This window comes from Coffea eugenioides, chromosome 9, assembly GCF_003713205.1.
Source record: "Coffea eugenioides isolate CCC68of chromosome 9, Ceug_1.0, whole genome shotgun sequence".
Lineage (NCBI taxonomy): Eukaryota > Viridiplantae > Streptophyta > Magnoliopsida > Gentianales > Rubiaceae > Coffea > Coffea eugenioides.
In genome coordinates this window covers 1,088,891-1,112,155 of record NC_040043.1, presented here as the reverse complement: position 1 = coordinate 1,112,155, position 23,265 = coordinate 1,088,891, and the positions used below count along the sequence as shown (strand labels likewise).

General features: G+C 36.0%; 1 protein-coding gene across 1 annotated transcript; it reads left to right on the top strand.

The window, feature by feature from the left end:
- The first annotated feature begins 984 nt into the window (after positions 1 to 984).
- On the top strand, positions 985 to 21,929 carry LOC113783211 (receptor kinase-like protein Xa21). Its single transcript, XM_027329287.1, has 8 exons — positions 985 to 1,187; positions 2,022 to 2,457; positions 3,052 to 3,267; positions 3,403 to 3,730; positions 17,238 to 18,023; positions 19,302 to 19,373; positions 19,449 to 21,452; positions 21,571 to 21,929. The coding sequence occupies exons 1-8, from the start codon at positions 985 to 987 to the stop codon at positions 21,927 to 21,929; spliced, it is 4,404 nt and encodes a 1,467-aa protein (XP_027185088.1).
- The last annotated feature ends 1,336 nt before the right edge of the window (positions 21,930 to 23,265 follow it).

Here is a 23,265-nt window from a genome sequence, read left to right as displayed (position 1 = left end):
CTCTTGCAATTATATATCCCCCAACCTGCTCTGTTCTAGTTGGGTAAAATAATTTTGTATTGGTGCTGTATCTGACAGGGCTTGGAGAAATCTCAACTAGTTGCGGTCAAGTAGAAATTGTTGATTTGTCAAGCCGCAGCCGCAATTCTTGACCTTGGATGGCAGAATTTTGCGTCCCACATCGAAGATCAGAAACGGAAGGCTTCCCTCTTGATCCCTATAAATAGAAGAGGCCATTGAACGTTTGAGGTGCACCACTCAAGAGAGTTATATGGGCTATTAGTTTCTTGAGTCATCTAGCCTATTTAGTCAAATATTTTAGGCTCTCTTGTATTGTGTTTAGGAATATTTTCTAAATCTTTTATAAGTGCCTTTTTAGCCTAGGAAACACTTTCCTACGGCTTTTGTATTTCTTTTTCATAGTAGAAATATTGCTCCTCCCTCGCCCGTGGACGTAGGTCAATTTGACCGAACCACGTAAATCTTCTGTGTCTTTTATTTGCTTTGTTATCCGTCTTTATATGGTCGGTTTTACCGCCTAATTATTATATGGCCGGTATTTACCGCCTATCTATTATATGGTCGGTTATACCGCCTACTTTGTTCTAACTTTAGTTTGTCTATTTCTTGGGCCAACCCTAACAAACTGGTATCAGAGCTGGTTGATATATTTTGCAAGACACGTTCATCTAGTGGGGCCCGTCCATCCTGTGGGGTCCATTCATCCGTAGGGCCTGCTCACCTTGTGGGGTCCGTTCATCCGTGGGGCCCGCTCACCTTGTGGGGTCCGTTCATCCCGTGGGACCCGCTTAATCTCATGGGGCCTCTCACCTTGTGGGGCCCACTCACAAGACTTGCATATTTGTTTCGCCAGTTTTTTGAGACAAACTTCAGGTTACAGATTTTGTGGCAACAATGACGATAACAAAGACGGTTGTCGAGAAATTCGACAGAAATGTTAACTTCGGCATGTGACAGCTCAAGATGGAGGCCATTCTTGTTCAAGACGGAGTTGATCTAGCGATTCATGGAATCGAGAACAAACCAGAAGATGTAAAGGATGCGGATTTCGCTGATATGGATAAAAAGGCTAGATCCAGCATAATTTTGAATCTCTCCAATGAGGTATTGCGTGAGATAGCAACGGAGACTTCGGCCAAAGCTATGTGGGATAAATTGAAAGCCTTGTATATGAAGAAGACAGTCGAGAATCGGCTATATTTGAAGCAGAGTTTGTATATGTTTCGGATGTCTGAAGGTACATCTATACTCTCCCATCTTGATAAATTTGATTCCATTATTATGGATTTGGAGAATATAGATTCGAAAATTGATGATGAAGATCAAGCCCTATTACTTTTGTGTTCCCTTCCCCAGTCTTTTAAGCATTTCCGTGATACTATGATTTATGGAAAGGAAACAATTTCGTATCGGGAAATTAAATCTGCATTAAAATCTAAAGAGCAGATAGATAGGGATATTACTGGGGAAACTAGTGGGAGTCAAGCCGATGGCTTGTTTATTCGGGGTAGATCTGAAAAGAGAAATACAGAAAATAGAAGTAGATCCAAGTCCAGACATAAAAATGTGGTGTGCAACTATTGTAAAAAGAAGGGCCATGTTATCTCTGATTGCTTTAAATTGAAAAATAAAGAAAAGCAAAAAGGGAAATTTGTTGAGAAAAATACTGAATCCGCTGAAGCTAGTATAGCAGCTGATGAGAATGATGGAACCATTTTCTGTACAACGGAAAATATTTTTAGGTCTAACAATGAGTGGATTTTAGATTCGGGTTGTTCATATCATATGTGTCCCAATACGGACTGGTTTTTAACATATGAATCAACTGAAGGTGGAGTTGTCTTAATGAGTAACAACGCCGTTTGTAAAGTTGTTGCTAAAGGTACAATCCGGATTAAAATGTACGATGGTATTGTGAGGACGCTCACAAATGTTAGACATGTTCCAGATTTGAAGAAAAATCTCATCTCTTTGGGCACTCTTGAGTCTATTGGGTGCAGGTATTCAGGTGGAGATGGAATTCTCAAAATCACTCGAGGAGCTTTTGTTGTTATGAAGGCACACAGATCTGATACTTTGTATATTTTGCAAGGATCTATTGTTACAGGTGCTGCTGCTGTTTCAACATCATCTGTATCAGATACAGATATCACCAAATTATGGCATATGCGTTTGGGGCACATGAGTGAAAAAGGCTTGGGCATACTGAGCAAAAGAGGACTTCTTTGTGGACAAAGTACCGGGCCATTGGAATTCTGTGAACATTGTATTTTTGGGAAGCAGAAAAGAGTCAGCTTCAGTTCACCAGCAATTCACAAGACAAAAGGTACTCTTGATTATATTCATTCAGATCTATGGGGTCCTTCTCGTGCTCCTTCTAAAGGTGGTGCCAGGTACATGTTGACTTTCATTGATGATTATTCAAAGAAAGTTTGGGTCTATTTTCTTAAGCATAAAAATGATGTTTTCCTAACTTTCAAGCAATGGAAAGTTTTGATTAAGAAACAAACAGGAAAACATGTTAAGCAGTTAAGAACAGATAATGGCATGAAATTTTGTGAAGGTGAATTTAATGAATTTTGTAAGAATGAAGGAATTGTTCGGCATCACACCGTCAGGATGACGCCTCAACAAAATGGTGTGGCCGAACGTATGAACAGAACGCTTTTGGAGAGAGCAAGATGTATGATCTCCAATGCAGGGTTGACAAACGACTTTTGGGCAGAGGCGATCAATATGGCCTGTTATATTGTCAACCGTTCTCCTTCTGCATCTCTTGATTTCAAAACTCCTGAGGAAGTTTGGTCAGGTACTCCTGCTGATTACTCCAATTTAAAAGTTTTTGGGTGTCCAGCATACATGCATGTGAATGATGAAAAATTGGCGCCTAGGGCTAAAAAGTGCATTTTTCTTGGGTATGCTTTTGGGGTGAAAGGATACAGATTATGGTGTCCTGATCCCAAATCTCCAAAATTTGTAATCAGTAGAGATGTTACTTTTGATGAATTGTCTATGTTATCTTCCAAGAAGGAGTCTTCTAGTCCATGTACTACTGATAGTACACAGAAGCAGGTGGAGCTTGATATTGGCAGTTCTGGTCCTTCTCAATCCAAATCTTCTATTCAGCAAGTGCCAGTAGATGCACCTGAATCTACTGTTGAAGATAGTTCAGAAGAAGAGGAGTATTCCATAACCAGAGATAGAGCAAGGAGAGACATTCGATCACCACAAAGATATGCAAATTTAGTTGCATATGCTTTGTCTGTTGCAGAAGAAACTGATGCAGTTGGTGAGCCTTCCACCTATTCAGAAGCAGTTTCTTGTGATGATTCTGCAAAGTGGTTGATTGCAATGAATGAAGAAATTGAATCTCTTCATCAGAATGAAATGTGGGTTCTTGTAAAGCCGCCATCAGCTAAGAAAATTGTTGGTTGCAAGTGGATTTTCAAGAAAAAGGAAGGTATTCCAGGGGTTGAAAATGCAAGATATAAAGCACGATTGGTTGCAAAGGGCTATAGTCAGGTACAAGGTGTTGATTTTAATGATATATTCTCACCTGTTGTTAAATATAGCTCTATTCGTGTTTTGCTTGCTTTAGTTGCCATGTATAATTTGGAGTTAGAACAACTCGACGTTAAGACAGCTTTCTTACATGGCGAACTTGAAGAACAAATTTATATGAGACAATCTCAGGGTTTTGAAATTGAAGGTAAAGAAGACCATGTTTGCTTGTTGAAGAAATCCTTATATGGATTGAAGCAGTCTCCAAGACAGTGGTATAAGAGGTTTGATTCCTTTATGTTGGGTCATAGTTATTTGAGGAGCATGTATGATAGTTGTGTTTACTTCCGGAAGTTAAATGATGGTTCTTTCATTTATTTATTATTATATGTTGATGACATGCTCATTGCTGTCAAGAATTTGTCAGAAATTCACACTTTGAAACTGCAGTTAAATAGTGAATTTGAAATGAAAGATTTGGGAGCAGCTAAGAAAATTCTTGGCATGGATATCAATCGAGATCGAGGAGTAGGGAAGTTGTTCTTGACCCAGAAAAATTACCTTGAGAAAGTTTTGGAGCGTTTTGGCATGAAAGATGCTAAACCAGTATCTACTCCTCTTGCTAGCCATTTTCGGCTATCTACTGCTCAATCACCACAATCAGATGAAGAGGAAGATTATATGGCACGGGTTCCTTATTCCAGTGCAGTCGGCAGTGTTATGTATGCAATGGTTTGTACTCGTCCAGATATCTCACATGCAGTCAGTGTTGTTAGCAGATATATGTCTTGCCCTGGTGAAGTGGATTCTCAGATACTTGCGAGGTACTTCAAATGTATGTTTGAAGTTTGGAAGAAATAATAACACTTTGGTTGGTTTTGTAGACTCAGACTACGCTGGGGATCTTGACAGGAGAAGATCACTTTCAGGCTATGTATTTTGCATTGGCGGTTGTGTTGTTAGTTGGAAAGCTACTCTACAATCTGTCGTAGCTTTGTCTACTACAGAAGCAGAATATGTGGCTGTGACCGAGGCAATCAAAGAAGCCTTGTAGTTGAAGAGTTTATTTAGCGAACTTAGTCTACATCAAGGTGTTACTGTTATTCACTGTGATAGTCAAAGTGCCATACACTTGACTAAAGATCAGATGTATCATGAGAGGACGAAACACATTAATGTGAAGTATCACTTCATTCGGAATATCATTGCTGAAGGAAAGGTCCTTGTTCAGAAAATCAATACCAAGGACAATCTAGCCGATATGTTTACGAAACCTCTTCCAGTTTACAAGTTCAAGCAGTGTTTGGACTTGATTGGTATTCATTGTTGGTGATTTACGCCCATTGGGGCTTATGTGGAGAAGGTGGAGCAATTTTACTATTGTCGATAGTGGAACTAAAATTATGCCAAGGTGGAGATTTGTTGATTTGTCAACCCGCAGCCGCAATTCTTGACCTTGGATGGCAGAATTTTGCGTCCCACATCGAAGATCAGAAACAGAAGGCTTCCCTCTTGATCCCTATAAATAGAAGAGGCCATTGAACGTTTGAGGTGCACCACTCAAGAGAGTTATATGGGCTATTAGTTTCTTGAGTCATCTAGCCCATTTAGTCAAATATTTTAGACTCTCTTGTATTGTGTTTAGGAATATTTCCTAAACCTTTTATAAGTGCCTTTTTAGCCTAGGAAACACTTTCCTATGGCTTTTATATTTCTTCTTCATAGTAGAAATATTGCTCCTCCCTCGCCCGTGGACGTAGGTCAATTTGACCGAACCACGTAAATCTTCTGTGTCTTTTATTTGCTTTGTTATCCGTCTTTATATGGTCGATTTTACCGCCTAATTATTATATGGCCGGTATTTACCGCCTATCTATTATATGGTCGGTTATACCGCCTACTTTGTTCTAACTTGAGTTTGTCTATTTCCTGGGCCAGCCCTAACAGAAATGCCATCTGATCAGTCCTTATGCTTTGTAAGTAGCTACAAGGTTGTAATCCTTTTCATATTCTTTATTGAATTCATGTACTGCATAGTATAACAAAATTAGTCAGGACATTTACTTTCATTTGCACATAAATATCGACCTTCTTGACCTTAACAGTTGCAGGATAACATGTTGAGGGACATTGCTTTTTATTTCAAGTTAAGGACTAATCTTTTCCTTAATTATAGATAAATTATCATCTACAAATAAGAAAAATAAAGAAAACTTGATCATCTTTTCCTAATCTATAGTGAATCCTAATCTATAGTGAAGCCAACAGGGACGCCGCATGCCATCTCCTCCATGTTGAAATTTTGTTCACTAAAAAAAATCAAACTAGATTGTCAACATGGTAGGCTTGGCTGGTTTGAATTTCCTATGTGTTGGGCTGGGTTTGGGTTTCAAAATGGCTTCACTGTGATCATGCATCAAGTTTGGAGCACAACACTAGAAAGGCTACAACTGGTATAATTACATGTTTAATTCTTGAAATACCATATTTATAAGGCAATCAATATATATCACTATTGTATTATATGCTACTTATCTAAAAAATTATTATTGTCTAAGATGTTTGTGATACTAATTATAATTTCATTACTTAAAATTTGATCTTACAATCAACATATTATATCTTTGATGAAGTGTCACAATCAGAAGTAAGAAAGGTAAAATATTTTAACTCTGAGCCTTAACTATTTTAAGTCGAAAGGCGCAGTTTAAAGGTCCAATGGGCCAAACCCAGTCCTCGCATGAATAACGGCAATTCTGAATGATTGAGACCAGAACAGGACCCTCCACACCCCTCCCGAATTGCACAAAATTACAGAAAATTCGACTGTCATTTTTCTCTTATTATTCTGTTGCCATGTTTACTCGCAGCTAAGTCCTTCCATTTCCAATTTTGCATTAAAAAACAGTACCAATAACCAATCTATGCTTCTTGCCTTGTGAGTTCACATTGCCAAAGAGGTACCCTCAACAAATCTTGGCCAAAAACTAGTTTGTTGATTCTTTTGTTTGGGCAGATGTAAACATGACTCTTACCAACAGTTTACAAACACGGGCCGTGCAGGTATAAAAATTGGTAAAAACATGTGATGTAAATTTTGCTTCTTATTATTGTGTAGCAATAATAAAAAAAATATGCTTTTACTTTGTGACTGATTGCAAAAGAAAAGGTGTCATGTTTGCAATAAGTTAGCCTCTGAATGTATTATGGGATAATTTTAGAAACCTCCCTTGAGGTTTCTAACTATTTCACTAGTCTCAATTCAGGTTTTAAAAATTACACTAGCCTCTCTTGATATTTATTATCCTGTAACATTTGGATCCAACCAACAATTAAAATATCATATTAGGAGAGAGAAGATGATATGATTCCACCATTATTCCTCATCTACTAAATTGTTTAATTAATCTAATACAAGCCTAAACATTAAATAAATATACTAGAATTTGCTGTTTATCACCATGGATTAAATCACATATGGCATCAAAAGAAATATATCATTCTATATATTTCACTTAATATAAGATCCAAAATTACTCTTTTTAATTACAAAATTCATTGTCAAACATGATTAACAACAAATAATAAAAAAAAATCTGTAACCAAAATATTATAAAGAGCGAACTTCAATACCATAAAAATCTCAACAACCAACCTTAATATGCTAATAAGAATATTTATGATATTAAAGTTTGTTCTCTGTAATATTTTGGTTGCCAATTTTTTTAATTATTTATTGTTGATCATGTTTGACAACGGGTATATAACTGAAAAGGGTAATTTGAATCTTGTATTAAATGAAAAATATAAATGATATATATTTTTTGATGATATATGTGATTTAATCTCTAATGATAAACAACAAATATTAGTGTTTTTATTTAACGTGTATGTTAGTATTAAATTAATTAAATAATGTAGCAGATGAGGAGTAATGATAAAATTATATTATTTTCTCTCTCACAATATCACTTTTAATTATTTTGGGTATAAATGTTACAAGATAATTAACTTCAAGGGTTGGTAGTGTAATTTTCGAAGCCTAGAGGAAGGCCATTAAAATAGTTAGAGACCTCACGAGAGGTTTCTAAAATTATCCCATGTATTATTTGTAGAGACAGAGCCTTGGTTAAGTGTTAAGCTGATCAATTTCCTCAACCAAACAAATAATAAAAAAAAAGTGTTCAGCTGATTAATGATACATATGCATGCCTCCCAATAACAAGTTTGCAATCATTTTGTTTATGAGCCCATAATTGCGAACTACCTGTGCAACTGCCATATTCATTTTAATTGTAGTTATTTTGCCTTAACATTGACTTGAGCGGGGGAGTGGTTGCGACATAGACCCTGAAAAGTCATTTCAGCACTCATTGTCTACAAGTTCCCCCAATATTGGCTAGTTATAGGTACTGCAGTTGGTGCCTTGACAGAATTTACCGGCCAAAAAAGAAATAAGAGCAGGAACTGCAAATTTTTTCAAATTAATAAACAATTTATCTAACGAAATGAGCACTTGTTGCTAACCAGTGCCCACTATACCCGTTAGAAATATCCATCCATAGAAGATGCTATTTAGGTCAATTCACTAATTCATTATATAGCTTCTTCTATTAAGATGATTTGCAGACATATCTCTCATCTATTAATTGCAAATTGACATGGATGAGTAGAAGTCCAGTCCCGTTGCTCGGTAGTATTGATTGTATTGTCTTATTCTTTCGAGATATCGCCAATGTCATTAACTACAAATTCGATAATTCTTCCATTTGTGGGGTTGAGGCGTCATTGATTTTCTAGCGTTTCTTGCACGATGAGATGAAGTTCTATATCACAAATTTCTATACAAAGTCATTGTTCAGAATAGGCGAGAAGCCATCACCTTAGTTTCTTGCATAATCACCAAGACTTTAAGTATTTGAAGGTGACAAATAACTTTGTTCTTGAAAAGTTTCAGTCATGTGCACCACTTATTGGTTCTTCCTTTTTGTTAGAAATTATGTACTCTTCAAGATTGCTCAACTTCCAAATCATCGATGGGATAAAAAAAATTATTTTGCAAAATTGGACTTCATATATTTATAATATTCGGATCAAGATGAAAGTTTCTAAAATTTTTTGCACGGACATAAGGTATAATTTGTAACTAAAGTGTTTAAAATCTTTCCAAATTTCAAAGGGATAAAAACATGAATTTTGAAGACTTTGGAATGGTGGTTCCTAACCCCCATTTTCGTCCTTGTTCTAGGTTTAACTTTCTTGACTTCTTGAAGTACTAACTAATTCTTTATTTATGACTCTTGAACTATAGAAACAACCTTTTTGCCAATGTTTTTCTAAAACAACCTTTGCAAAATACTGAGAACTTGCAGGTTTTCCAAATTCACAGAAGATGCTACTTGTATAATTTCCAGACGTATCTCTCATCTATTAATTGCAAAATTAATGTGGACGAGTAGAAGTCATGTCTATTGCAAAATTAATGTTACTTGTTTTCTGGTTCCCTACTTTTGTGAACCTCACCAACGTTATTAACCACGCATCCCATCACAAATTTTTTTTGTCCAAAGTCGTCGTTCAGAATAGTTGAGGAACAATCAGTTTTGCCTCTCTAGCATAATGACCAAGACTTCGTATTTGCAGGTCACCTCGCTGTATTCCAATATGGAATCCAGGAGGAATTTTGATTATTAGATCAATGCCTTATTAGCGATAAATAAAGTTAATTACTAGAAAACAATGGAATTAAAAATTTTAGAGGAAAAAGAAACAACTTTTAGATCATAATATGAAAAATTACCATTCACTCCGTGGAGAGAGGAGTTTCGACTCTAGTCGTTGTCCCATACAAACTTTTTATTTTCTTGCTGTTTATCATAATGTAACGGGCAAAGAGAACAATAAAGGGCCAAGTTTCCCAAGAAGTAACAAGAGAAGATTTTTTTTTTTATTCATTTTGACAATCTTTTCTTTCTTCGTTTTGACAAATTTTTTTTGTTCAATATGGAGGACTTGAACAAGAAAGCTAAATAATAAGTAAGTAAAATCAAAACTAGTACTAATTAGCATCAAAGATTTGCCAAATTTCCAAGTTTACTTTTCTTTGTTTCTTAAGGTACTAACTAATTCTTTACTAATGACTCTTGAACTATAAAAGCAACTTTCGCCATTGTTTTTGAAAAAATAACATGGTTACTTATTCAGGCAAATTCACTACATAGAAGCAACACCTGTAAACACGTAGTTAATCGGTGTAAATACCATTGGACAACCACATATCATTTTTGGAAAAATCCCTCAACAACTCTACCAATCATCTGGGCAAAGATTGATACATATCATTTTTTCTGCTAATAAAGATTGATACATACCAGTCAAAGTTTACTGCTAGTAATATATATATATATATAAACTATGTGATTGGTTGGTTTATATTTTCCTAACAGGTTACATTAACTACATCTATCGCAAGTGCATTGCAATATCTTCATTACAAGTATTCAACTCTAGTAATTCATCATAATTGTTAATGCGCAAATTAGGCAGTTTATTTGTTAATATTTTCCCCTTTATTTTGACCAAATGTTGTGATAATTTGCTAGATTCTACTTATAATTGAATTTTTGTGTGATTTCTAGGAACTTCAAGTTAATTGAGGCAGAAAAGGAGAAATCGAAGCCTAATTGAGGAAATTCCATTAAGAAAATCTTGATACAAGTTTCTTAGTTGATACTAGAAAGCACGCATTCCATTTGATAGGGAATGAAGCAGAAAACTACCAAAAAGGAGGGACTTTATGGAGAATATGGAGACTTCTAAGGGCTTCAAACCTTGGGCCCTTGAATTGGTGGGGGACCACAAAGCTAGTGAAAGATATTTGGTCATTTGGGCTCTTCAAAGAAAGCAACGTAGAGAGACTTGGAAGAAGAAGTAATTTTGGAGACTTTGTCCACATGTGTGGGGACCACCGGAGATAGCTTTTAGTCATCTTACTTTTGGCTTTTTAAGGAGAGGACGTACAGAAGCAAAAAGAGACCTCTATTTTAGCTTTTTAGTTTAGTTCTAGTTTCCTTTCTCTTGACTGGCCTCTGACACACGCCAGGTGTTCGACAATATTCCCCAACGGGAAAAACATCTTTTATTCCTTGCTTTCTAGTAAAAACGCAATGCCTTTGCAAACCATTACTTCGTGTGGTGATTTAATCATGAGGCATGGCTAAGTTTATCTAGTCAGAGGTTAAATCGAAGCTTTGGTTCGACAAAACTGTGAGATCGAATTTATTTGCCTACGTTCTTTAATTTGCAAGTATTTATATATTTCATGTTCACTTATGCATATGATTATTTCTTGCAATTAAATACTTGATCACTGTTTAATTGTGTGAGTAATTAACAGCCATCTAAGAGTGCTCAATCCGTAATTGTTGGGTAATTTTAGTGCATGTGGCAAGTGACATGATTCAATTGTAGTAGAAACTTTTGAGTTGTTGTTGTGGAAATATATGATATAGCCTAAATAAACCGAGCATGTGTGTTTGTTGGTTATAATTGGTAGTCAGTCTAATGATTAATGCTGTCAATAGGTTAAATCCTAAGAGCGTGTTTAGGACTGCTTAATTGGCTAGGGCAATAACTACAGAGCTTGTTGTGGTTATCGAATCAGGAAGGTTAGGCAGGTTGTCAGAGCTTGTTGACAACCATAACCAGTTTATTTGTAAATGAAAGATTTTATCTCTGCATCTGCGATCAGTGATTCGAACCATTAGTGGAGATTATACCTTTGACTAGAGATTTTCCTTCCGTTAATTTACTTTATATTTATTGTTATTTATTTTATCTGCGATTGTCTTATTTTTAATTTGAGCAATTAAATTAGACAGTTCCATATCAATTCCCCCCATTTTTATTTAATGTTACATTCATTCAAAATAAATTCCCAAGTCCCTGTGGATTCGACCCTGCTCACTGCTATATTCGAATTTTGTCTTTCACGTAATTAATATACTTTGGTATATCGGATCAAGCAAACTCTGGCACCAGGGTGAAGCTAGTAACCCATTGCACAGCCTAAGTCCCTGCTCCAGTACCATAGTGGACTTAAGAGTAGGAATTTTATTTTTGCTGGTTTGACACCCACCAATAATCTGAAGCCAAGTAATACCATATATTCATATTAGATCAATATATGATTAACCATATAAGTGATTTTGATCTTACAAAGTTGTTGGTTGAGGACAACAACATTATACATACCAGAGCTGATGGACCCAAAATTGATAAAGGAACACAAACTCACAGAAACAATCACAAGAAATCGATATACGAGGCAAAGGGAAATTTTCTAGTACTCAAACGAGGCTGTATGCGGCTACAGTACATCATCACACCCAAAACAAACGAGCAGAGGCCGTTGACAGGGTGTCAAGCCTGTGCAATAATAAATACCTGCTCAAACAAAATATAATTTCTGTAGATAGTGATAAGCAGGGTCGAATCCACAGGGACTGGGGATAATTTATTTCTTTTAGAGTCCGAAGTATGGGGGGTTTTTGAAAATGAGAGTAACTAAATTACTTGGAATAAATTAAAATAAAATAAAATAACTACAACTCAAATAACTAATTATCACAATAAAAATAATAATGGACGAACTCTAGCCAAGAGACAACTTCGAAGATGGTTCACTTAATTCGATCACAGATGCAAGGATTATTCCAGTTACTATCTGATAAATTAGTTATAGTTGTCATACACGCGATAAACAACCAACTCTTCCTCAATTTGTCGATAGCCAAGGTACGACCGTTAACTATTTCTCTAATCAGGAAACGACCCTAGGTACGACCATAGAAGTTTAATTCCCTAATTGCATGAATAATTAGAAGAGCCTAATTCTAACCAATCAACACGCTACGAGGGTCTCTTTAAATTAGCCTGTCTATCTCCCTGATACAAACCCAATCATGCCAGTTGCCACCAGTTTAGAATAATTAAACAATTACGGATTTAACTACTCTAATTGGCTTCAGGTTATTGAATTAATCTAGAATCCGGGCCCTGGATAATCAAATAATAAAACAACCATATGAACATAAAGCAGAAGATAGACGAATACCAGTGAATAATAGAAATAAATAAAAACTAATTCGATCTCACAAATTTAGTAGAACCAAGTCCTCCGTTGTTCCTCGACTACACAAACTTAGCGACGCCTCATGAGAAAATCTCCACACGAAGTAATGGATTGCAAAGACATTGCGGTTTTTTACTAGAAAGCAAGGAATAAAAGATGTTTTCCCGTTGGGGAATATTGTCGAACACCTGGCGTGTGTCAGAGGCCAGTCAAAGGAAAGAAAACTAGAACTAAAGTAAAAAGCTAAACTAGAGGTGTCCCCTTCTTCTGTATGTTTGTTGCCCTTTTAAAGAAACAAAAGAAAGATGACTAAAAGCTATGTAGGTGGTCCCCACACATGTGGACAAAGCCTCCAAATTCTTTCTTGTTGCAAGTCTCTGTACGTTGCTTTCTTTGAAGAGCCCAAATGACTAAATGCCTTCCACTAGCTTGTGGTCCCCACCAATTCAAGGGCCCAAGGATTGGAGCCCTTAGAAGTCTCCATTTTCCCATAAAGTCCTTCCTTTTTGGTAATTTTCTGCTTCATTCCTGAAATTAAATCCATATACCAAATATAAGTAGATATCAACAATTAACACAATATTTGACAGGGATAACAGGGGAAACTAATAATAAAATTACTAACAAATGATACCCTATCAGCCGTATGCGGCTGACAGCTACTAACACATCTACTAACACCACTACTTTAGGACTAATCCCATAATGACCACAACTCACTTTACTAACCAATCTCCTAATGACACGTGGCCTCAACTAATACATAAGGCCTGGTTTAATTATTTTCTAACAAAAACACTAGCAACACTTAGCTATCTAGCACCGGGTGAAGAATTCTTTTCCGCACCTATATTACCTCTTTCCCAGTGGTAAAATTTTAGTCAATGTAAGAGCATAATATGAGTGTATGTGTTTCTTGCAGAGTATGGATTCGAAGGATTAGTATTTCACAAAATGCGATTTCTATAGTTTTAAAATTATGATCATGGAAGTCTTTACCAAAAAAAAAAAAAACCCAATAATAACTAGCACCGACAAAATCCCTTTTAGCTTCTTGAAGTACTAACTAATTATTTATTTATGACTCTTGAGCTATAGAAGCAGCCTTTGTCCAATATTTTTGTAAAACAACATGGTTAATTAGGCAAATTCTCTGCGTAGAAGAAGTATCTGTAAATATAGAGTTAATTGGTGCAAGTACCGTAAGACAACAACATTACATGAAAAAGTGTATCGAGCAAAAAGCTGATCTTAACTTTGCCATCGTTTACCTAAAATTAATAGCTGTCTTTTGCTTTTAGTTTTGTCAACAAAATATGAAAAACTTTTCGCAACCGAAGTTAATTGCCATATACAAAAGCTACGTAGGTTGACCACATGTAACTCCATGTAAGTGCAACGTCAGCAAAATATATGTGTTAGACCCATTCCAAAAAGGCTTGAGTTTCGGCACCGTTTCCCCTTCGACAAGTTATGCAATGTTCATGTTCATTTATTCCTTTCGAGTTTCAAAGCCAACATCCAACAGTAATAGAGGGACAAACTTTACTGTCAAATAAGAAAATAAGAGTAAACTGCCGAGGACTTGCAGGTTTTCCAAACTAATAAAAGATGTTATTTACGTAACTTCACTATTTCATAGTATGCCCACTTCTATTTGTATAATTTCCAGACATATCTCTCATTTATTAATTACAAATTAATGTGAATAAGTAGAAGTCATGTATATGGTTGGGCAGTACTGATGGTTCTTGCATATGTGGGGCTAAAGCTATACAGAATCACAAATTTTCTGGCCAAAGTCATGTCGTTCAAAGTTTTGTGAGGTACATTTATCTTTAGAGTTTCTTTCATAATGCCCAAGTCTTTAGTAATTGAAGGTCAACTCACCGGAGTCCAGGCATGGAATCTTGGAGGTTTTTCTCCAGCCTTCCCACGCACTCGAAACATTAAAGAATGAAGAACTTGTCCTTGAAGAGGCCCAATCTTGAGTACTACTTGGTAGTTCGTCTTTTTGGTAGGAAGCTTTCACTTTTACTTCCGTAAAAACCACACTTATTTCCTTGTTCAAAGCAACCGCATTTGTAGAATTCAAGTTAGGATTGGTATTTGTCATATATATTATGTGGTTAACTAATTATATTGCACTACTATCATGAAAGAACATTATCAAATGCAGAAAATGTATTCACGAAAAACGTAAATTTTTTTTTGCAGAAAATCACAGTCCAAACAAGGCTTTAATTTGTTTATTTAAGAGTATAAAATATTTGGTTTAGAGGTTCCCATAAAAATGCTCAATTTGTTTGTCGCCAGAAAAACTAATAATATATGACAGGTTCGATAGAATTTTCATGTTTTAAAGAATATAATAGTGCTTTAGATATGACAGACTGAGGACACATATTTGGCCATAGAACAAAGTATTTTACAGGTTTGATCAATATGCTAAATCACAAAATTGGCAAGTGATTGTATGTAACAACGGCAAAAACTTGCGCTAAAGACAAACCAATCTCGAAAGAAAATTACATTTTTTTTTAAAAAAAAAATTGCTCAACAATACTATACCAAAGACTTCAGTTTTTGCATCTTCTTTACTATCATTTCCTTCTACTATCTATTAATCATCATAAATAGTAATATTTGCCTAGCATAACTTTTTAGATTATTATACTTTTGCACTCAGTGTATTGGCATGTGTGAAGCAAAAGTTCTATTTTTACCGTTCTACAAGAAAGTCAACGATAGCTATCACTACTGTAAGAATTTACCGGCCAATAAAGAAATAAGAGCAGGAACTGCAAATTTTTTCAAATTAATAAACAATTTATCTAACGAAATGAGCACTTGTTGCTAACCAGTGCCCACTATACCCGTTAGAAATATCCATCCATAGAAGATGCTATTTAGGTAAATTCACTAATTCATTATATGGCTTCTTCTATTAAGATGATTTGCAGACATATCTCTCATCTATTAATTGCAAATTGACATGGATGAGTAGAAGTCCAGTCCCGTTGCTCGGTAGTATTGATTGTATTGTCTTATTCTTTCGAGATATCACCAACGTCATTAACCACAAATTCGATAATTCTTCCATTTATGGGGCTGAGGCGTCATTGATTTTCTAGCGTTTCCTACACGATGAGATGAAGTTCTATATCACAAATTTCTATACAAAGTCGTCGTTTAGAATGGTCAAAGAACAATCACTTTAGTTTCTTGCATAATGACCAAAACTTAGTTTTTGAAGGTGACAAATGACTTTGTCCTGGAAAAGTTTCAATCATGCGTATTACTTATTAGTTCTATTAGTTCTTGCTTTTCGTTAGAAATTATGTACTTTGCAACATTGTTCAACTTAGCAATTTACCTGGAGGCCTTTTGGTTGCGTCCCGTTCAACTTCAAAATGTTAAAACTCATCACTTAGGATCATCTTTGAACTCTGGTAATTTCTTGTTTGGATCGCATTTTTTTGGATTTTTTGTAAAAAAATTACGGTAGCAATTTGATATATGTAAGGTAAAAAAGTAATTGTAAAATGTGTTTATAGTAAACGTAGAGGAAAATTGTTGTCCAAATATATTTTGACTGGTTCTTAGAGCCTACTAAAATTCCCATGACGGTAAAGAGAAGTGAAGGAAATTTAACCAAGCTTTAGTTATTTAATATATCAAGCTATTTGTCAGCAATAGTAAGTTGTAGGAATATGGCATTATTTGAGGCTTTCTTAGAGTTTGGTAGTTTCTATGCTTTGCATGTCAGGTTTATGGCTCAAGTTTAGGAAAATTTTCAAGAGTCCTGGTCTTAAACAAAGTCGGTTGTCCGCCTGTTAGTCTCCTTAAGTTTTTGGTCAACGAATAGTTTAGTGGCCAATGTTGAGACCTTAGACTATAGAGATCCTAGGTTCTAATCTCCTTATTCCCTCGTCACTTCTTAAATTTCATCCTTCTCCTATTAAAGAAAAAAAAAAATTCTGAATCCAATTGATTAGTTAGTTTCCTATGTGTAATTGGTTTCCTAGTTCAAGTCAGTAGCATTGTTTCTTTCAGTCCTTCAATAGAATATATATATACTCATAATAGTGCCACGTTAATATTTTAATAAATTTGAAATGAACAGACTTAGAACCTACAATATAAAAGCCTTTGTTTAATTAAGAATGTTTAGTTGATAGCAAGATTTGGAATTAACACAAAAGTTAAGGGATTAAATAACGAATTTCCCATTTGAAGGCCCTTAGATAGATTAACACAAAAGTTAAGGCATCGCTTCCCTCTCTTTTTGGACTATGGCATCCCAAATAAATTCTACTCTCTACATAAAGCAAATGGTGACGTGGATGTATAGTCATAACTTGACGTGGATGGTAGTCAAAAGAATTGTAATCAGCATCACAATTACATCACTGGTCAATGTTGTCAATTGGAACTAATCTGAAAACAGAAATCATTAGCCATAATATTACTGAGACCGCTATATAATGCGACTCCTCGCCCATCATATAGCAATCATTAGCCATGGAGAAATTTCACAACCTCTCCCCTCTGGGAATTGTGTTGCTATGTTTTCTTTCAGCCTCCTTAGCCATGTTCCCGCCCAATATTACCACTGATCAGTCATCTCTTCTTGCCTTGAGAGCTCACATTTCAGTTGACCCTCTACAAATCTTCGCCAAAAACTGGTCCGTTGGCTCTTCGGTCTGCGAATGGATTGGAGTCTCTTGTGGCTCTCGTCATCGTAGAGTGACTGCCCTGAATATTTCAAGCATGGGCCTTTCCGGCACCTTACCTCCACAACTGGGAAATCTATCATTTCTTGTTTCTCTTGACATGAGTGCGAACAACTTCCATGGAGAACTACCACATGAGTTTGTCGGATTGCGACGATTAAAACTACTTAATTTGGGCGTCAACAATCTTGAAGGAGAGCTCCCCCACTGGATTGGTTCATTTCATCAGCTTCGTCACTTGAATCTTAGAAACAATAGTTTCACTGGTCTAATCCCTTCTTCCATCTCTAACATGTCAAACCTACAGTATATACATCTTTCGTTCAACCCTCTGCAAGGAAACATTCCTATAGGGATTTTCAATATTTCCTCGCTGCAAGTGATTAACCTTAGAAATAATGGCCTGTCCGGAGTTCTTCCAAGTGACATGTGTTACCATCTTCCTGGACTGAGTTTACTTAACCTATCATTTAACAAGTTCTATGGTCATTTACCATCAAGTACTTTAGCTCAATGTTCAGAACTTCGGGCGCTGTCTTTGTCTTACAACGAATTTGGAGGTTCCATACCAAAAGAAATTGGAGCACTGAAGAAGCTTGAGGTGCTATTCCTGGGTTACAACTATTTAGAAGGTAAGAGTAAGACTAGGGATGGCAATGGGGACAGGTGCCCGCGGGGGGCTCTCGGGGCGGGGGAGTATACCCCCGCCCCGCCACCCGCAAAAAAAAATTATATATATATAATTATATATAATATGTAATTTAATTAGTTATAAACTTATGATAATGATATTATTAGTTAGATGTATTATATAATGTATATTAGTGTATGTAATATAATTAATATTATCAATTATACGAATAATTAGACATGTCTACTAATAGAATTTATTAATTAGTTATACTAAATTTACTAATACATTTATACTAAATTTCTAATTACACTTAATAGAATAACACTTTTTTCTCAAAAAAAAACACAAACACAATAATGAATTAGTGATTGTATTTGTACCAAAAGTGAAAACTTAACTATTTTAGTTGTATTTATTTCATCATGTTGGATTGTATTCAAATAATTTTTGTTTGATTGTTTTTATGAGTTTCAATTGTAAAATTAAAATGAATAATAACTTGATGATGTGTTGATATTTTAGTACTTGATTATTTATTAAAATTTAACTATAATAAAATTTTATTAACCCAGCGGAAAAAATTTTATTAACCCCGCGGGTGCCCCCGCGGGGGAAGCCGGGCGGGGCAGGGGGAGTGGGAGGCAGGGGACGGGGCGGGGGCGGGGGGAATTTGTAGGTAGCGGGGCGGGGGATGGGGGAGGGGTCCCCCGCCCCAACCCCGCCCCGTTGCCATCCCTGGGTAAGACCCTTGCTAATTAATTCTTTCACCATATATGGACAAAGCCAAATAGCACATGTCTTGCACAATTTTTACTCTATCTTTCCAGATTCCAACTCAAACGGCAAAAGATAAAAGAAAAATTTAGATCTGAAGATTGTTTTCTGCCGGATGAATTCTCAAAATGCTGCCTCAAGGAAAAAATTGTTACCAAAGATTTTCAGAATTTTTGGTTCCTTTACAGCTAGGAAGACAAGGGATACATGCAGTAGATAAGAATATGGTCCTGATGGACAAGTTAATGGCTAAAACATATTCATATTTTCTTAGGGCTCTACAGAATAGCCAAAAAAAAAAATCGAAAACAAAATTAATTTTCACATGCATTTAATTTAGAATGCGTTTTTTATTCCAAAACGAGCCAATTTCAAAATGTTGAGATGTGCCGGGATGTGGCCAATTTCCCGCTTTTGGCCCATTAATTTTCTCATTCACTTTTCTTCAAAATGCCTATCAAATATCTCAACTTCTTGATATTTATTCCATTTCATTTTGCAGGTCAAATTCCAAAAGAGATTGGTAATTCAACTATGATTAAAATACAAAATTTTGAACACAACAACTTAACAGGTATGACAAATTTCTCAATGGCAAAAATTAGAGACTTATATGGTTTAATATATATGCTCAATATTATTCTAGCAGGTATAATACCGCGAGAGATTGGTAACTGGTACTTTCTCCAACAACTCGACATGGAATTCAATAGCTTAACTGGTTCCATACCAATAGAGATCTTCAACCTCTCAAAGTTGAGTGCTATGTTACTTGTACAAAATCAACTTTCAGGCAATCTTCCATCAACATTCGGTTATAGGCTTCCCAATTTAGAAGGGCTTTTTCTCGGCAGTAATCACCTTTTTGGAGCATTACCTAGTTCAATCTCAAATTCTTCCAATCTCCGTGTCATAGATATTGGTGGTAACAAGTTCGCGGGTCCAATTCCTACTTCCCTGGGGGACCTAAGTCACCTAGAAGTGCTGATTCTAGATGGCGACAAATTAACGGGTGACTCCACATCTCCAGAGTTGAGCTTCATCACTTCATTGGCAAAATGCAAATATTTGGCAGCATTGTCTTTGGATGGCAATCCATTGAATGGGATCATTCCAGACTCGGTCAGTAATCTTTCAACTTCCCTTGAAGAACTAACTGCACCGAATTGTAAAATAAAGGGCAGCATTCCTGATGGAATTGGAAACTTGACAAGTTTGATCCTATTAGATCTATCAAACAATGACTTAACTGGGTCATTGCCAGCTGCAATAAAAGATTTGCAAAAGCTTCAATACATGGATCTCAGTATGAACAAACTAATTAGCAGAGTCCCCCTGCATCTTCTTTGTGCTCTCCACAACTTGGATACAATGTACCTTGGACAAAATCAAATTATGGCCTCAATTCCAAAGTGCTTCGGAAATCTTACTTCCCTGAGGCATCTTGACCTAAGTTACAACAGGCTATATTCTGCTCCACCTGAGGAAATATGGAACCTAAAAGATCTCTTGGAGCTTGACCTCTCCTCAAATCTGCTTAGTGGATCTTTGTCGTATGCTATTACGAATATGAAGATGGCGAATTGGGTTGATTTGTCAGCCAATCAGTTCTCAGGTGGCATTCCTGACTCAATTGGAGATATGCAGAACCTGCAAAATCTTTCTTTAGCACACAACAAATTGCAAGGATCAATCCCAGAATCGATTGGTAAGGTGTTCAGCTTGGAGTCATTGGATCTATCACATAACTTTCTCTCTGGATCAATTCCAATGTCAATGGAGAACCTTCGGTATCTTAGACATTTCAATGTCTCTTTTAACAATTTAAGTGGTGAAATTCCATCCAAAGGGCCATTTACAAACTGCACTGCCGAATCCTTCGCTTCAAATCAAGCCCTCTGTGGAGCTCAAAGGTTTCTTGTGCCTCCATGCCTAACTATTTCAGCTCACAGATCAATAACAAAAAGAGTGCATCGAACCATTTTTATTTCACTCGGGGTAATAATAGCAGTGGGAGCCTTGTCCTTTGGATTTGTTTACCTGAGATATCGAAGGAAAGATAAACTTCCCAATGGAGCCAATTTATCCTTGGTTGCAATGCCAGAAAGAATTTCATATTTTGAACTTCTACAAGCAACTAACAGGTACAATGAAAGCAATTTGTTGGGGGCTGGAAGCTTTGGATCTGTTTATAGGGGCACTCTTGTTGACGGAAGGGCTGTGGCTGTTAAGGTGTTTAATTCACAAATGGAAGGAGCGTTCAAGAGTTTTGATGTAGAATGTGAAGTGTTGCGCAATCTTCGCCATCGAAACCTCACAAAAGTCATCAGTAGTTGCTCTACCCCTGAGTTTAAGGCATTAGTGCTTGAGTTCATGCCTAAAGGAAGCCTCGAGATGTGGTTGTATTCGCACAACTATTTTCTGGATCTGATGCAGAGATTGGACATATTGATTGATGTGGCCTGTGCATTGCAATATCTCCACTGTGAGTATGCAACTCCAGTAATTCATTGTGATCTAAAGCCAAGTAATGTGCTGCTGGATCAAGACATGGTTGCCCATCTAAGTGATTTTGGCCTTACAAAGTTGTTGGGCGAGGAAAACAGCATCACATACACCGAAACACTAGCCACACTTGGCTATCTCGCACCAGGTGAAGAATTTTCTAACATAGCTAACTTATATTTCCCCAGTTTTTTTAGTCGCAAGTTCCATATTATAAAGCTACAATCAATTTAAGAACATATGATGAATTTATATGCTTTTTGCAGAGTATGGGTTGGAAGGATTGGTATCAGCAAAATGCGACATCTACAGTTTTGGAATCATGATAATGGAAGTCTTCACGAGAACAAATCCCAACAGTGAAATGTTTGGTGAAAAATTGAGCCTGAAGAGCTGGGTGGCTAATTCAATACCTGATGGATTAGCTAATGTCATCGATGCTAATTTGCTAAAGAAGAGTGATAAATGCATTGGTGAAAAGCTAAGCTGCATAGCCTCAATCATGAAAGTGGCTCTGGGCTGCACAATGGAGTCTCCAAAAGAGAGAAGCAGCATACAAGATGTTCTTGTTGCGATGAAAAAGATCAAGCTTCAGTACACGAGTCCCCTCTGTTCAGGGGCTTAATAGTGCATGCATGTTCTCTAAGCAAGATTGCAACTCTCTTCTTGATTGTCTCGGTAGGTAATAAATTTGTAGTGGTGTTGTACTGGCAGGGCGGAGAAAAATCTCAACAAGATTAGGCCAAGTAAGCATAGCATTTAATCAGTTCTGTTTAACTGGTGCCCTATGGGCACTCGTTAAGATGTTTTTCGGGTGTTATATTTTAAAAAAATAAGATTAATTAGGAAAAACGTATAAATGCAAGGGGATTAATTAGAAAAAGTGTATAAATGCAGAAGAAAATAGTAATTATTAGTGTGTGTATATATATATATATGATAAGTTGGATAAAATGTAGGTGTCTTAACGAATGTCCATAGGACATCCGTTAAAAAAATCCTATAATAATTGTTTTCTTATTTCTTTTCTTTGCACCTGATTGATAGCCCTTGATTTCTAATAATAAAGTTATCTCACAATATTCACCAATCCCATTGGATTATGGGCACCTAAGGACCTGTAATCCTTTTCATAGTGAGTCTTTACTGAATCAATGTCATGCATAATAAAACTACTTTTAAGCCATAGATGGAAAAAAAATAATAAATAGTGTGTCAAAAAAGTTGTAATTAGTAGGTAAAGGGATAGGTTGTGGAAGTATGTAATGATTTGGATAAATTAATTAAAATTTATTTATCTAGCAAACTTTGATTGGCTTTCTCAAAATCCTCAAATCAGAATAGTTCTCATGCACTCTAAAGTTTAACCCACCACACCTTGAAATAATTACTGTAACACTTTTTACGATGTAATGTATGTGGTATAAAAATGTATTTATAATGCAAGTTAAATATTATTTAGCAAAACTGAGCTATCCAAATTTTGTGTTTATCCTGTGTGCTTAGAGACTTAATTTCTCTTTTAGTTGTTATTGATAGACTATTTTTCCTCTTGACTTCTTTACAGATTCTTATTTTATGCATCAATAGTTGCCATTTTATCTTGTTCTTTCACCAGAAACAAAACAATGGTAATATGGGAGTTACCAATCAAATGGACAATTTTAGACCCTTCGCTTTCAAGCTGACGAGGGCCATTCCTTTTTCCAAATTTTGAAACATTTAAATGCCCAATTTTTGATCGAAAATATAACTCATTTTTGTGTCCGGCTCAAAAGGGTAAACTATGAATACTTGACTTTGATATCACTTGCCTACATTTTCCATGATCTTTTAATTTCACTTATTGTTATAGGGGTTTACATTATTACAGTACTCAAAATACCAAGGCTGCTACGTAAAATTGTCAGAAATCTAAAGGGAGATTTAGGCTATAACAGAAGGATTAGGCACTATAACAG

Bases quoted from the DNA above. Each gene is read 5' to 3' on its own strand.
- LOC113783211 (XM_027329287.1), top strand. From the start codon at position 985: ATGGAGGCCATTCTTGTTCAAGACGGAGTTGATCTAGCGATTCATGGA. The intron at 1,188-2,021 runs GTATATGAAGAA...TATTGGGTGCAG, and splicing joins TGGGATAAATTGAAAGCCTT to GTATTCAGGTGGAGATGGAA. The intron at 3,731-17,237 runs GTAAAGAAGACC...GTTTTCTTTCAG, and splicing joins TCAGGGTTTTGAAATTGAAG to CCTCCTTAGCCATGTTCCCG.